Genomic DNA, 17360 nt, shown 5'->3' on the forward strand with positions numbered 1-17360 from the left:
GACAGCATAGTGACAATACCTTTATTTTATTTAAACTGTAAAAAGACTCACTACAATATCCAGCAAGGTTCACTTCCCATTATCACTAGCAATAAAGCTGATGAAACAGAGCAAAATAAGGCTAACGTTCAGTTCATTTGCTACAACACAGCAGCTTTGCAAGTGCACTTGAGAGCAAGTAATACCTCTGTAGAGCTACAGCATTAAAAAAAAACTCCAGGGAGATTCACAGAGCATCCAGCAGTAATTTATACAGTAAGTTAGGGGAGCAGTTAAGCAGACATGGAAAAGGCAATCGCTAAGAGACTTAAACATAAAATAAAATAATAATTGCTCGGGGAAGAGAACTAGGAATTCACGACACGTACCTTAACAGATTCTCAGCACCAGCTCTCATTCTTACTGCTCTCAAGATCTGTTGGTTCAGGACAGCTCTTTGATTTTGCAGTTTGCTTCGGCCAGTCTCAGCAAGAGGATTACATCCCTAGAATTAAGGAAACCATTTTTGTTGTTGCTGTTGGAAGAGACTTTGAAAAAGGAGAAACACCGAATTTGAATGAACTTTAATGGCATGGTTTCTGTATGAATACAAATTAATTACCTTGACATGAGTGACAAATTATTGCCATTGTCTCTTTTCTCAAACTTGGTCATTAAAAGTGAAAGAAACACCATGATCAAAGCATTTTCCATTAAAATCCAGGCAGAAAATATTTGTTTTAAAGCTTATGTACGTGTGTGAGCCAGCCTGTTCACCCCTAGAAATCTTTTGAAGGTATTTTTCAATTACAACAAAACACGATAGTGTGTTATTAAGTTTCTACATGTTTCATAAAAACAGTATCTGGCAAGGTGGTAACTCCTATGAAAGCTTCTGCTTAACCTTTGCAGAATATCACAGTTCCATACTGGGATTTGTGCAGCCTTGAAATGTAACTCTATCAGAAAACAGGCTTTAGTGGCACCACTGCTCACAGTTTTGAGAACCCTCCTAAGGATCTGTGCTCTTGTTCCTCCTGGTGCTCACACCTTTGGTACAATTCCTACCCCTCCTTCCCTAGGTTCCTGTCTTTACATCTCAAACTCATTTTTGGCACAGTACTCATGATCTGCACAGCTCTTCTGCGCAATCAGGAAAAGCTCTCGGATCTTTAAGTGTACCCTACCCTAACCCAACAGCACCTTTGCATATGGCACCAAAAATGTGTAATATTAATACGATTTATAAGTTATTTCATCTGTATATGATCACAATGCCAGCTGCAATGATTTAGCTGCCCATCAGTCTCTCGTTACCTGTTGGCTAAATGAAGATTATGTATTGATAGCTCAGTAAGTATCAAGTAAGATGGGAAATTAAATGAGATGGGATAAGATGGAATATGAAATAATAGACCTTAACAGGGTGAAATGACTATTATACCCTCAGATACTCATCAAATGAAGCCCTTAAAAAGTAAAGCATGAAATCTGGAATTCACAAGAATGCAACTCGAACTACTGCGACCTGTGTTTGAGCAGGACTGAGCCGTTGTACTCTGGTGAGCACTGGCAAGCTGTAACTGTTACAGACTATTAGGGCTACATTTGTCTTTTTTATTGTTGTTTTTGAGAGAAATACAATCTTAACACGCTTTTTAAATACATTAGAAGTTTCACTTCCACTTTTTTATTCTTTGTCCTGCCTCCCTTTTTTTAAGTATAAAATAACTTTGAACATTAATACTCATTTATAGCAAACCAGCACATCCCTGCAGCCTTAACTACCGATTCTGAAGCAAATAAGACCACTCTGGTTTAAGGCTTACCCTTAAATAAAGCCTGTCCTACTGAGCGGCCTTGCTGGGTATCATTACAAAACATATCAGGGTCCTACTGGATAATGTATGACACAAGAAGGAGACTCAGATCTGACTGATACAAGTCTTCCCTCAAGTACTCCAGCCACTAAATTACGTACTATTTTGGGTCTCTTCCTCCTAGTTTTGACTAGAAAAAATTGGGTTTTATATAACAGCATTTAGAAGTCTCTCAACAAGCTCTGAGCGGTCAGGCAATGACATACCAGCACAATCAAAGAAAGTATTTAAATAGAACTTGAAGTTCAGTTCTTATTTGAGTTGGCAACTGAAGGCAAATTGACTTGGCAATAGAGAAATGAGCTTATCGATCCAGATCACAGTAGTTCAACTGTGAAAGCACATAGCCTAATATTGTTAATTTTCAAATCCCTAGTTTGAAAAGTTTATAATAAACAAGTGAAATAACAAGAAGCTTGTGAAACATCTTCAGAAGCACAATTTGCCGGATATCTTTAAAAAAAAAAAACATGCCACATGAAATTACTCCTGTTACAGAAATGTTTCTGCATTAAAATACCAATTAACAGCAGAAGCCCAAAACTTGGATGCATGGTATGTACTCTCTTCATTGAGAAAGCACCGGCAGCAAGCACAACACACAGATTAACTTCTTAAACATGCATGTGTAGCAAGCACATTCATTCCTCTCAGATTAAAAGTAGTGCTTTAATACCAAATACGTGATGCTCCTTTACACACATTTATACACAGAGACATAACAAGGCACACTGAAAGGTACAACACAGTCTTGTACCCACAAGTTGCTTTCTGCTCTTGGCACGTTTCTGTTTCTAGCCTGCTACTGCTTTTCCTACTTTGCTTTTTCTTCACCTTGTGTTGTATAGTCTTTACTACTGGTATCCAGAGTCTTCTCTCCTTCCATTCTATCCATGACATTTTTCATTTGAACCATGTCAATTATATCCTCTTGCTTTTTGCATTCAGTTTGAATACTTGATTCTTGTCTTGGGCCTTTTGTGTCTATATCCCAGCACAGATCTGTGATGCCTTCTTCCAACTTCTTTCTCGACCACTGAATCCAGGCATCTTTCCAAAATGTATCCTTGCTGTGCCCTTGTCTTCATTTTCTCTGTAAAGCTGCAGCTTCTTTCCAGAACTCCCTGCCCTTGTGTGTGCCCAACAAGTTTCATGACATCATTTAAATGCTTCTTCACAGCTCTGCTTCTGGGAAATTTTTCAGGAAGATCAGCTGCCTGATTCCCAGGCCTGTGAAGCTGAGTAGAAGTGGTGTGTTTATTTCAGTGGACCTTTGATCAAGCTCCAGCCCAGAAATCAAACAAGCTCCCATTAAACCATGAATGTAAAACCGCCATGATCTTAAACCCTGTGCAAAGAGAAAAAATGGCAGAAATGTTCCCCTGCATTTCAGGACCAGCCACTTATCTCTGTATGAAGCTTCGAAGCAAAAAACAGCCTGGCGACCTAAGAGGACACAGCACTGACAGCCTGAGGTATCCATATCACCTCCAGTGTGCCTGGGAGTCCTGCACTGCTGTCTCCTTGATGAAAGGCTCCTTGTGGATAGAGGAGTCTGTTTTCAGGATGGGCTCCCCTGCTGCAAGCATACACCTCCCATTTACTTCTCAAGGCCTACAAGGGACTCTTATTTTACCTTTTAGAAACATCGCTTTTTACATCTCCTGCCCAGGGGATGGGGCCACTCAGTTCGTTTGTGTTCATTTGCAGACTTAAACTCTTCATGGTAATCAGACTGCCAGAAAACTGATGGGTAGAAGTCAGTATAGAGGACAGTGAAAATAACCAATATCTGAAAAACACAGGAAATATACAGTCTGGGGAAGATTTCTCCTTGTGTAAAGCACAAATTCTGTGTATTAAAAAGTTATTTAGCAGAGTGCTCTAAGAAAGTGCTTCAATTTTTTTTTCCTCCATGTAGAAGATCCCTTTCCCAGACAGCATTTGTGCTTGGTTCACATCTGGACAATCTCAAGAATGCTAATGTTCAGTTCATTACAATATCTGGCAGCCAAACTTCCCAGCGGTTTCCACACCTACTGTTTCATCTCTTGTCAACAGGATGCTAGATGCTTCTTTTAATTACTGTTTATTTCTTTGCTGAGCCAAGACAACTTCGAGAGTGAGCTAGATTTTAGCCTGGCTTACACACTATGAGTAAAATTATTAATTAAATAGCAACAAAAGGACAGTTATTAGTAAGGAAGTTGGAAAAATGACCAAGAATTGAGTAGAATTTAAGCTTTCATTGCTGGTATTTGGGGGTGAGAGGGAGACAAATAAATTGAGTAACTCTGCTATGAAGACAATTAAAAGAGTAAACTCTTTTTTCCCCTCAGAGCATAGCTGCACTTCAGAAAGAAGTGTTTAAAGCGCTTAAATACTATCATCCTTAGCTCCTGAACCAACAAAACCTTTTTAAAACCCGAAGTTCAGTTAGCTAGTTACTTTATTTCTTCCTGCTTGGTTGAATAGTATTGTTGAACTGCAGAATCAGGAAGCTGATATGTTTTTAATATAACATTATCAGGGGCAAGACCTGCACAAGAGTCACAGATTATTGCCATATGTTATTTATGTAGCTAATTGGGTAACACCTTGAAAGAAAGAGACACTGATTTTGGATAAATAAACGTGCACCTCCTGCTAAAGGCTGGCATGCGCAGGGCCTGCATGTTTGACCGCAATCCTCTGACTAATTAATGGGGCGTGCTGACAGATTCCAATGGGATTGCTGCTCATCTCTTGTTAGAACCAATGCCCAAGCTTAGATGGCAGGATATCCCACCGGGTTTTATTTTAAACTTTAAAAACATTATCCCCCACACGCTTATTGGCAATCAGTTGTATTGTGAGTGCCTGTGGGATCTCAGTGCCGTGTTGTCTCTGTCAGGCCCAGCACAGCCGGCTCAAGAGCAGAGTGAGGGAGCAGCTGACTGACTGCCCGGGACTCAGCTGGGATTTGGGGAAGATTTTATTCTATGGATTACTTGGGGGTGGAGAGGGTAGCTGGCAAGCCTGTAGTCAAGTACTCCAGGTTTACTATGGATGGACAGTATCCTGCCTGTGTACAAGGCACCAGCATCTACGTCCCATTTGAAAGAGCCTTAAAATACCCCATTCTAAGGGGTATAAGCAAAATCTTTGTCATTTTCCAAGTTTTGGCTCTAGGTCTTGAGAAATCACAGAAGGAAAACAGCTGTCAAAAGTGTGGGTCCCAAATAAAGAAGTAGTTTTATTTAATTTGGATGCCAGGAAGTTCTTTTTTTTAAGACAGAAGTATTCTTTTAATATCAGAAATCCAGTTGGGATGGACACAAAAATCATGACTGTTTGCCAGACAATGAGTAACCACAGTAAGCATTTGAAATTAACATAAATATGATTTATAAAGTAGTGGTTTGAACTCTTTAAGATGAGCCACACACTGTCTGAAGGTGACACAGAGTTGAAACTGGGTGCGCCTTACCTAAAATAAAACATTCCTTTCCAGCCAGCACAACCTGTGCTGCTTGTCAAGCCCAGTAGTGTACGCAAATGGCCATATCCTCCAGATATTTAAATGTATGTAATTTAACTTATGCACATAACTTCTTTGGCTGTAATAGCCATTGTTGTAAACAGCATGATTCACAACAGTATTTCTAGAACTGGTCTGAAATCCTGCTAAATTATCAAGTTTATTTCCTTACCTTCTACTACTGTCGTTAGAAGTTTCTCTTCTCATGTTTCTACTAGTTCAATTTTGAAATTTTAGCTCTATACTGCAAGTCTTTCAATAGCAGAAGTTTTATCTGAGTTTAAAAAAAGGTAGGAGAGGGAGGAGGAAGATCTGGCATACTTGTGCCACAAACAAGTATTTTACAGTTCTAACTACCTGGCCCCAAAGGTGAATATAAAATTTTAGAACTAATTATTGTATTAAATTCTAAATAATTTTTTTCTATACAATACTCCATCTTGTCACACCACTCACTAAGCAAAATGAGTATTAATATTTCATCAGAGATGTCTGTCTCTTGACTAAGTAAGATGAGTCTTAGTTTCGCATGAAGCCCTACTTTCAGTTTTAGGTTTCATGACTTGGTATATAATGAGTGGATATGGAAGGATGTGGAGTGTGAATCATCACAACATTGTTTCTGCCGCTTCAGGAAAGTGGAAAGAGAATAAATAGGCAAATAAATATTCCTGTGTCAATGCTAATGTTGATGGTTGCCTGGCTACTAATGACTATAAAGAACCTCAGTGGAAGCGCAGGTGTAGCAGGCTGGTAAACTGGCATGTTAACCACAGTTTGGGGGAAGCCCTGCAGAAGAAACCCCGAAAGCTAAGGAGGGGAAGCAGAGAGAGTTAATTAGGGAAGTGCTGATTCATGAGCTGGTTACCATACCTATCATCATTTTCAACCTGGTCCTTTGTTTATGGAACTGCTTGTTTTCTGGTTTTAGCCTTTTCCCCTGACATGGAGGACTAATATATACTGCCTTTCTGAATCATCAGCTTGGTCTGTATCTAAGCACCAAGCCTCACAGATGGAACCAAAGCTTTAAGAAAGGGAAAAGAAAATAAGCATCTTCATTAAACTGATCAGAATCTAAAGATTCATTAAGCTAGCTGTCCTACTGCTCTGCCTCTGTGTAGCACAATGGACTGCTATCCAAAACAACCACACTGAAAATGGGGTGATGAGTGCTCTACCAGCAGACGCTTGGAGAGCTACAGAAAGGGTAACCTTGGAAAATGAACTATGGCTTTTTCTAATCATTTATTGCAACTTCCTGACCAATTCGGGAATTTGAAAATTACAGTCTGCATAAGATGTTGCAAAGCAGTAAAGCAACATGGGAAAGATATACTAGAAAGAACTTGCTAGATATCTCCTCCTTGCTCTGCTCCTACCCATCCAAAAGAAAACAAACAAACCACAAACCAAAAATGGGGCAGGCATAGCCCTACTAATAGATCACCATGCGAGCGTTAGATCCTGTGACTGGATGAGTACTGCTTTATACATATCCTCAGTCTTCTGTACTGACATATTTTAGGGATATTTACTTCATGAAAACTTACTGGTTAAGTCTGGTGGTGCGCTGTAATGAAAACAAAACAAAAAAAAAGGAGAAAAAATAAAGAAGGGGAAAACAGCTTGAAAAAGAGAGTTGTTTCTCCCACAAGAAAAGGTCTTGAGAGGTCAAACAACCACAGAGCCATGCCAGGCTTACAAAATACCTTCCCCAGAGGTGAGAGAAGCATCTCACATAAGCAAAACAGCCCATGAGGACAGACCAGCTTTAATTACTATCAGTCTGTTGAAAAAAATCATTCCTGTCTAAATGCCTTGCTCTGCTTTTAAAACAAATTGTTCTTTGCTCTGATCATTAATTTTGTCATTATTTTCTGCTGACCACAGACTCTTTCATAGGGAAGAAAGATCGGGAGCAGAATTTGGATGGACGTGCAGGATACACATGGCTGATTCACAAGTTGCTGCCAGTAATAATGAAAGAATGCGGAATTCCGCACAGAGGACATCAAGGCACGAGACTGAAGATCCAAGAGCACTTGCACCACCCAGTACAGGTACAGTTTGCCTTGGCGATGTACCGTGGGATACACTAAAATAAGCTACCTGCACATGATGGTTAAGACAAACAAAACAGTAGCAGAACCAGTTTCCTGGTGCGTTATCTTCCCAGGAAGTAAGAAGTTCTAGACAAAAGCTCCATCTTTTTGATGGGACGTTAAGGTGCCGTATCACCTTGCCATATCATCTTCAGGACACCAGCAAGAATTTGTTGTTGTTGTTTGTTTTGTTTTTAAAACAGAAATCCTTCTTGCAAGTTTGGTTGCAGCTAATCAAATGACTAAAGAGGGTTGTTTTGGAGGGGAGATGTAAGAGGAAGGGAATAGGGGCAGCACTGACAAAGTTGTATACACACTGTGTGGCTGCACAGTAATTTCCTTAAAAGCCATGGGGAAAAAGGAGATCATGGACAGAGATGGGGTAAGGGAAAGAGGAAAACAAAGAGGAAAAGGTCCCTACAGAGCATCTCTGACATAGCTGGAAGGGAATGCAGAGAGGGAGTCTGAGGAATGATGCAAGCAGCCTGCAGGAGCTGCCACCCATCGTATCTCAGACTCACCTGGCAGTATCACAGCAACCCGAACTTTCTAGTGTGGCAACAGAAGTCAAAGCAGGAAACAAGACTGTGTATCTGTTTCCCGGCTTCTGGTCATGGCCCTTTACATAGAGCCAGTCATAGTTTTACAGGGCCACCTCCCTACAGGAAGAAAAAGCGCTAAGCAAGAATTAAATAAATAAGTTACTTTACATATTGCATTCTGGGGATACTGAGGGTTGTTTTCTGGTATCCTATATTTAAGACTTCAAAAAACATAACACACAAAAGGGCACTACACAAACTTCAAGCATACTTCCCACAGTAACCCATTTATCGAAAGAAAATATAAGAGTCTAAAACATGGATGTTGTATGAACTGCTCAGTTTTTCCTCAATTACAAAATTTCATTGTGCACAATATTCTTGCAAAGTACAGCAGGCAACCTCGTTGTGTGAATAGTGCTTGAAAGCCCTTTTGTGAGCAGAACTGGTACAAAGGAAGTGTTTTCACCTTGCTCCACAGCTTATAGACTAAAAAGGTCAATTAAGCAAATGTCTTTTGATCTAAAAACACGAGGATCAGCCTTGGAAATTGATGTGGTTCTACACCATCAAAACTGGTAAACAAAGCCTCAGATCTTTTCAGGAAAACAAACAGTAGTGTGGTTTTAATAACAGAAGGGAAAGCGATACAAGGAGCTTGGAGGTGGTAGGGGGAAGACAGACCTGAACAGCTCAGTGATTAGTTTCAGTGACATTAAATAGTCCAGCATACCATTCAGATGAACATGTAAAGCCTGAAGATCATATGTCCAAACAATCTCCTTGGGTTCACAGCTTATCTGGTCAAGATTCCAGGAGTGGGATTGTTTTGGGTTTTGGTTGGTTTCCACCCTCCCCGTCACCCCCGCCTTTCTCCTAGAACTACTAAGTCAGAATGAAAACTCTGATCTTTGAGACCATTCAACTAATGTATGACAAGGAATACTGGTTTGCTGCTCACACCTGACTTTTAGGGACAGAAGGCTTTGAGCATCTAGCCTGATCTGCAGTTTGCAAAGATTAAAGATACTTATGAGCTGGATGATCCTCTCAAAGACCTGACTGAACAGAGGGAAGAATGTTCCACTGCAACACTGGCTCGCCAAGATTTGTTTAATATCAGATTCATATCCATTTTCTACTGCTTTAAGACATAATTCAAAAGTGGGAAAGATGCTCACGGTTAGGTATAAAAGTGATCTTATTATATTTTCATATATGAGAAAAAAATTATTCCTGTCCAGGATATGGGGTTTACACTGATCTAATGCTGTTTCAGTCAACTTAACCCTGACATACAACAATTTAATGGAAAATAAACTCAGTCCTTTAGCAAGTGTGAGTGTAAAACAAACAGGTGGAAGGCTTGATTTATCTAACTTAGCAAATTTGACAAGTTCATGAAAAGTCAGCTTTTTTTACTAACATACCTCAAGGCAGCCTACAAAGACCTCATACTGTAGAAAACATAGCTGTGAAAACTCTAAATAATTACAGCTTTGCCACACTTTGTGATTTCCTGCTATGGACAACTAAGAAAGAAGTGATTACTCATCAAATATTATAGCAGGATTACTCAAATGAAGAAACCAGACAAGACTAGGTCAAAGTTTTGCTTCAGCCTGTCCAGTTATTTATGTGGCAGCAGCAATTCCTTGCAGTGTGGCTGGCACAGGTAAAACTTTGCTCTTTTCAGCTGCAAAACAGTTCCTCTGCTGAAGGGCCATGCTGTTGCTTAAGCTCCTGCAGGCTTATGAATTTGGTGACTACTAGGGGCAAAACCCAAACATCCTGTAAAGAGGGCAACAAAGCAAAGCCTACGTGCCTTCCTACTGGGTCATCCAGGTGGCAGCTGAAGTGCATCGTAGGGGTATTTTTGTGCAGAGGTGAGCAGCAACAACCTGATACATAAGGCTTTTTTTTTTCTCCATAGAATAAACAGTTTATGGTCTTGGTTACAGTATCTACACCGAAACCCCCGCGTACCCACGCCCCTATTTGAAGCCCATTAACAAAATTCACAGGCGCAGAAAACTTAAAAACAGCGAGGGAAGGTGGAATCAAAGCTCCGCGAAAGCGGCACTTATGCCCTTTACCGCCAGTGAAGTTCAGAGGAGCCCACAGGGCTGAATTACAGGCGATACTCAACTATAATTACTGTTGTGCACAAAAGAATTCAGGTGCAGGTTATGGCATAAGCCGCCCACTCAGTCTGAAAAGTAATTAGGGCAGATGTTCATTAAAAACTTCCTAACGAGTTTATTAACTTCACTGCCTTACTCCAGCAAACTTTCTTACAGGTTCCCAGGGAGATTTACTAGAGAGCGAGCGAGGGGATGCAGTGAGGAGCGAACACGAAAGAGTGTGGGGTAGGATGGGAAAGGTGACATTTCATTTATTTCCTAGAGATTCGAGTGCACCTATCCTGCATGGTGAAGCCTGGCTCAGGGACAGCAGAGGGTCCCGCCGGCGGCTGTCGGGCTGCGGCCACCCCGGACCCCGCGGAGCGCCCCGCCGGCCCCCGCAGTGCGTCCCCCCCAGCCGGAGCCCGGTGCCGGACATCCCCTGTCCCCGGCCAGGCAGACGCGCTCAGCCACAGCCCCGTCTCGCCTCTCTTCCCTCCCCCAGAGCAGCTCCCCGCCGCCGCGGGACAGAGCTCACGGCGCTCCGGCCAGGAGAAAGCAGCCCACGAGCGGCGGACACGGCACCGCCAACCCCGAAATGCCCACGGAGGGGCTGCTTCGGGCCCACAGCCCATAGCCCACCGCCCCCGAGCCTCTCACCGCGCATCCCACCTTCCGAAAGTAGCCGTCCTCCGCTGCCTCCGCCGCCTGGCAGCCGCGGGGCGGCAGAGCGTCTGTCATCTCCGGGCGAGCCGACGTCCCTCCGCTGCTGCGAGGCGAGAGCTGCTGCGAGAACCGCGACCCTACGGGAAATGTCGCCGCTGCCCCACGGCGCCACCCGGCCCCACCTCCGGTGGTGGCGGGGAGGAGCTGCCCCGCCCCACGGCGCGGTCACTCGTTACCCTGGCAGCCCTAGCAGGTGGCCCGGGCGAGAGCCTTGCGGTGACCACCGGGCCGCTCCCCGTGGAAACCCCTTGTCCGGGGACAGGCGGTGGCTGTGACCGACTGGAAGCGCAGCCCGGCGCCCCACTGCGCGGCGGCGGCTCAGCCCGCTCCTCCCAGGCCCTCCGGCTGTGCTCCGTGCTCCGCGCCCCGCTGAAGCGTGGCGGAGTTTGGCTGGCCTCCCCGAAGGGACCGCTCGCTTCTTGCCGCTTCCCCGCGGCGGCTCCCCCGGCACTGTGGGGCTGCCGCCGGATTTCCCCGGGCCCGCTGCCCGCCTCGGGGGGATAAGCTTTCCCGCGGGTGGCTGTCCTTCAGCGCGGGCTCATTCCTCCGAGCTGCACCCTAAAGCCGGAGGGTGCTCCTCGCAGCGGGGAGTATTTACCGGGCACGGTTCCCGGGGCCCGCGGAGCCACATGGCGCTTTAGCACTGGGGTGCGCACGGGTCCGCCGGCACGGCTCACAGGCCCGGCCTCTGCCCCTCCCGCGGGGGGACCGAGCTCCCAGACCCCCCCCGAGAGAGATCCCAGAGCCCCGGGAGCTGGAGGGGTTCCAGCCCTGGCCCCTGATAAGGGCCGCAGTATCTCGATGAGGGCAGGGCTGGCCCTGGCTCCGGGAAACTGCTGTGGCATCAACCTCAGCATTGCAAAAATCTGCAGCGTTCGCACTGAAAACCTCCTGTCTTCGAAATATTCCATTGTGTAACCGGTTTTGCAAATGTTGTTATTGGATGCTTGTGTGAGGAAATTGCCAATATTGGTTCCTATTACTAGCCAGGCCTAACCTACCCGTATTGCATTTAGTGTTTAAAAATGCAATACAGGAAAATACTTCGGTCGATATTACCACAACTTTTCCCCCTTTCCCTTCTTTTTTTTTCATCTTTCTTAGAAGTCTGGTGAGTTGTGTCAGGGAAAAAATTTGCAGAGACAACGTTTCTTTATCAAAGGAAAAACATCCTTAACTGAAACTTTCTTTGAAAATGCCGATGTCTCCAGAGGGTTATGCAGAGCAGTCCAGTTAAATTGTGTGTCTGCTGCCTGTTTTTAACGGCAAATACCAGAGTCAGCAACTCAGAAATTGGGATCCAAAGATCTTCTGCTGTGTCTGTTGAAGTCAGCTGAATTTTGGTCTTTTTCCTTTTTTTTTTTTTCCAATAATTCTAAAGATACTGAATGCATGTATCCAATTGTTTGCTAAACAGAAAAAGGTGGAAGTGGGAAAGTAGTTTAACTTGCTCGAATTTCTATTATGAGGGCGTAAAAATGGTTTAGATTACTTTTTATGCTATTAGGAAATGTACTTACCCACCAAATGAAAATGGATTTTAAAGTTTAAATCTTGTGAGATCAGTGTAAAACTCCAATGCAATACATACAAACCACAAATTTGCAGAAGTTTCTGCACAGTACAATGCCCAAAATAACGTCTAATGTATCTTGGTGGCAAAACGCATCCTTTCTTCATTGGTAGTGGATTCTTTGTTTTAACAAAGTCAGCAGTGATACACACAGCAAATGTATACAGCAAATTCGGGAGGGTCCAAGAGAGCTCTCACAGGCTTCCTCCCCCATCTTCAGTGTCCTGGGTGTATCACCCAACACTCACAACTACCAGATTAGACTGTTCCTTCCCCTCCCTTGCACAAAGGGTACTTCATCGTGACTGCATTAGGACTGATATCATATTTCTTAAGTAAGTCACTGTAAGTTTTGTCTGCATATGGCGAACATGCATTTTTTTGCAAAGGGCACATGTTGATGGTATGGTCTCAGTAGCTAGTGCTGAGCTGTGTAATGACTGGGTAGCAGCACTCCCTGGCCCTGGAATGTAAATTGCAGCTTAGAACATTCCAAAACCTTGATTTAACCTCAAAAAACTATATCCCAGCTCTTCTCACCAATTGGTTAGACATCTTCACTAGCTTTTTGCTTGCTGTTAGAATTCCTAAACAGAGGTGGGTTCATACCATAGACATTGTCAGTTTCTCACAATTATATTAATCAGAAGGTTTGATTTACTGCATTGTAAACATTCAGTAACAACAGGCGAGGAATCTGGAACACATCCATTCAGAAAAACAGGCACAGAGATGCAGATGTTTGGTTGATATTTATCTTTGATATTAGAAGAGAGTAAATTCAATGATTTGGTGCACTGGACATGGCACTATCTCTAAGCAAGCATCAAATGCTTAAGAATTTGCATCCAAAGATCAGTATGTTGTGCCTGAAGTGTTGAAATTGAAGGAGTGAATCTTATCTCTGCATCAAATATCTTTGTTTTACAGAACTTGGTGTTATCTGGCTTTGTGCATCTTCACAGATAAACCAACCAGGTGATCCAAAGAATGGCCACACTGAAAACAGGCACAGAATGGCAGAACTTGAATTGCCCCAGATTTTGTCCCACAATAGTAAAGGTAAGAGGGACCAGAATATTAATATTCTTAGTGCAGACACACGACAGTATATACAATATTTAAGTACATGTGCACATTATATGCCATATTTCTCTTATATGTATATCACTCCACTTGGTCAGTCAGTCCCGTCCTTCTACCCCTCCCTCATCTTGAAAAAAATTGTGGATATATGAAATTCCATCTTAAGTGTTCTATTTGGCCGCTGGGAAATGGTCTCTGTTTGGGAAATTCATTTCCTGCTGGGACACACATTGATGCGCTGTTACATACTGAGTATCGGAATCTGCTTTGACTTGGTAAGGAGAGGTGCTGCTCTCTGTTAAGATAATGTTTCTTTTTTTTGTGATTTTACAGATCTTGCGGCTACAGGGTGGTACCAGGGGCCTCAAAGACAGCTTTTGTCCCAGAGAGACACACAGGCTTATCAGTGAAAGCACATTAGAGTGATACGGTATGAAAGGAAACATCTATCAACTTCTACTGTTTCTTAAGGTAGATTCCTGAATTTTAAACCTGCCACGGGGTTATATATTTCTGCCCTATTGTTGGTTTGAATATTAAACTTCTGTTCTGAGAGGAAAAAGATTTTGTCAGTAACCCTGGCAGCATGTAGCTTTACAGTGAGTTCAATTGCAGTGAGTTAGTCGAGTTAGTATCATCCTTTATTTCTGAAGACTGCAGTTCTTAATGAGCAAATGCCTGGCTACTGTAGCGAAGTTTTAGGTGAGGAGAGAGGAAATGGAGTCATAGGTTGATTTCCCCCCCAGTCTCAACTCTTCCCAAATATGTACTTTGGAGAAAAAAAGATTGAGAATGCCAAAACCAAGGCATGGGGGGACAGTAGCAATAGTAATGTGAATCTGCTTTAAGACCAGGAGATTTTCAAGTGAGAAAGCTTTGAAAGTAAAGAATGGGAAGGTGTTCTCATGAACAAAAGAAGTTCTGCATTTTATGGCAGATGAATTGAAAAGTGACCAGACAGGAACTGCAACTAAGAAGTGCCAGTAGGTTTCCTTACCAAGAAAGGTACCGAGTGACAGCAAAATGATACAAAAATGATAGTCGAAGGACTTTGGATGGCCATGGTATGACTTGCTATAGGTGCAGCATTTCACTGCTGCTGTTTCAACTTAACCGCACGGGGCATGTGTTATATGCAGCGTTATCTTCACTGAAGAAATATCCCATTTACTGTTGTATAGCTAATATGCTTTGTCTGTTGTACTGTGAGATCATACTGGAAACAAGACACTGCACTTTCAGTGGGAATTAAATATGTAAAGCCAAATATGGGCAAAATCATCAGCACTTTTCCCAGGTAATGCCTTGCCTTTAGCTGAGCCCATAGATAAAAATCTGTGTACTTAAGGCCATTACTCGTTATCTATTTTTGTTCGTTCTTTTAAAAAATGAAAATTAGCACTTTGCCGATGCTAAAACAATGCCTCAGGGTCTGCACTTCATGTGGCTGTTTTGTCAATTGATAGAGTAGCCACGTTTCGGCAGGAAGAATATTCAAGCAGATATTTGCATTGAACACAAGAGAAGGCAGAGGTGAAGTCAAGCTGTTTGTCTTTTTTTGCTCTGTTTTGAAAAATATAAAGGTAACGTATTTATTTTTGTATTTTTTATACTTTCTGTATTTGTGTTTTCCTTTTTTCTTTAACATGTTTTTAACACCTCTGTAAATGAATCCAGGTTTTGCTTCCTTCTTTTATATATTGATTATGCTGCTTTTAGTCTGAAGTACCAGTGACTGACAACTTAAAATTAAGCAACAAAGAGTTATTCATTTGAAGAACTGGTTTTAAATGATCTAATAAAAGATAGAGGAATACATTTTTATGTTCTACCTATCTATTGTAAATCTAAAGCCTGAAGTCCATCGATGGCTCAGGGGCTCAATTTGAGTACCGGCAAGTGCCTTTAATTCCAAGATGTCGATTTTAATTTTTCACGTGTCAAATGACTGTAAAAAATATTTTAAACATAAGCTATCCAGACCTACTAAGAATTTTAGTTTCATTGCAGTTATCAAAAGACACTGGAATTACTGTCTTGTTTAACAACTACAAATAGCAATTGTCACCTGGTTTAACCATTGTAAACGAGAGACAGAGTTTACGATGGAGAAGGAAATACCACTGGGATGCAAAAGTAATTCTAATCTGATAAAAACCTTAAAGGGAAAAAAGTCAATATTTGATTAACCCAACTCTTTGAACATAACAGGCAAGACACTCAGAAGATTTTCTGTTAACATTGTGCAAAAAAGGTTTATTTAAGCCTGTGTGTTAAATCAAAGTCACATAGAATTGACTATTCACGAACAATTATTCCCTAAACAAAGAGAAACAGCAACTGTGCTGGCAACTCATTTTGCCACTGTATGTTCTAGCTAACTGCTTCCTAATTAGTAATGATGAGAAAAGATAATGCATGCAGATTAATGTCTGTGGGTTCTACTTTATTGTTTCTAAGTGAATTAGAGACGTAAATTAAAGAGACTACTCCCTGTTTGCATGGAACCGTGTGAATATCTCCTATGGTAACCTGAAACCACAAGAAACTCGGGTAGTTTCACTTTGAAAGAAACCAGTTCTGTGTATACAAACACAAATACTGGATTAGAGAATAGGCCACTAAACTTGCAGAGTCTTATCTGATAAGGGCAGGAGTCTCTCAAGACTGTGTTGTGATTTTCCAGGATTTCAAGAAACTATTGATCCTTGCTGATAAAAGTTGTGGACTGACAGAGTCCATTTTGAGCACAAAATGATGTCATTTTTGTTTGGGTTTGCACTGTTTTGGAGTTTTATTAGTTTTTTGTTTGTTTGTTTGTGTTTGTTCATTTTAATTAATAATACATTGTGCTTATAGGGAATCTGAGGATTAAGGTAAAATGTAAGCTTGAGAAATCAGGTTAACCAAAATCGACACGAGTTTCTCATTGATAACACTGTGGGAAGCCACAGATTTTGAACACTTGTGTTCTACCGGTGAATATTACAGGTTCTTATGTGGTCTTTGTATAAGATACATTCAGTAAAAGTTTCTCTCATGAGACAAGACTCCCCAAACAGATGCAGAGATACCCGAAACTGTAGAGGGATAAAACTCTTTTAGTGAGGGTTTGAATGCAGAGACTTCTGCACCGATTCCTGTGCACATTCTTTCACAGCTTGTGAAGCAACGTGATTCACCACATTTTGCCATTTACCTGTTAAAGACGATAGTTCAAATAAATCCACACCCCCTTGGCCATATTGATTCAGGGTGGAGTTTGCTTTACACCTTGATTCAGATAAAATCTGTTCCATAGATGTTTTGCTGTCCATTTCCTCCTCCTCAGCGCCAGGTGCTGTGCGAGGGGCCGGATGTGGCGCGTTACACGTTTCGGGGCAGCTGATCGAATGGTCACTAATGGGTTATCGAGTGTCTCACATTTTCTGGCGTTACTAATTTTTAAACACACCAACATCTTGGACCACTGATTTGCAGCAGCACACGGCAGCACTTTCCAAATTTCTTCACAGGCTTCTCCGGGCCGCAAGGGCTGGCGGGGTCACTGAAGCGCCGGGTTTCGTCAGCTCTTGCACCGCTGGCGCGGCAAGAGCAGGCTCCGCTCCCCGCCCCGCTTTATCGTAGGAAATACCCTCTGCGCCGGGGACCGGGACGGGTACTTGCTACTGCGCTGGGCTCGGCAGCCCCGCCAGCTACCGCGCTGGAGCAAACCTGCCCCTGAGGGGACGCTGGGACGAGCGGCAGCACCACCGCTCCGCCCACGCCGGGCCCGGCTCCGCCCCCCAGGGCCCGACTCCGCCCCCCAGGGCCCGACTCCGCCCCC

At 42.7% G+C, this 17360-nt stretch overlaps 1 protein-coding gene across 2 annotated transcripts in view; it reads right to left on the reverse strand.

Annotated features, from left to right (window-relative positions):
* RHPN2 (rhophilin Rho GTPase binding protein 2) overlaps nucleotides 1–11525 on the reverse strand; it is a 29692-nt gene extending 18167 nt beyond the window's left edge. Inside the window, exons 1-2 of one of the 2 annotated variants that reach the window (XM_065848562.2) lie at nucleotides 10810–11525; nucleotides 369–484 (exon numbers count right to left, since the gene is read on the reverse strand). In XM_065848562.2, the coding sequence (XP_065704634.1) occupies nucleotides 369–484; nucleotides 10810–10890 (197 nt within the window). In that variant the 5' untranslated portion in view covers nucleotides 10891–11525. The remainder of the gene's footprint in view (nucleotides 1–368; nucleotides 485–10809) is intronic. The other variant, XM_065848563.2, reaches the window with a different exon arrangement.
* Between the last annotated feature and the right edge of the window lie 5835 nt (nucleotides 11526–17360).

Source organism: Patagioenas fasciata, chromosome 13 (genome assembly GCF_037038585.1).
Source record: "Patagioenas fasciata isolate bPatFas1 chromosome 13, bPatFas1.hap1, whole genome shotgun sequence".
Taxonomy (NCBI): Eukaryota; Metazoa; Chordata; class Aves; order Columbiformes; family Columbidae; genus Patagioenas; species Patagioenas fasciata.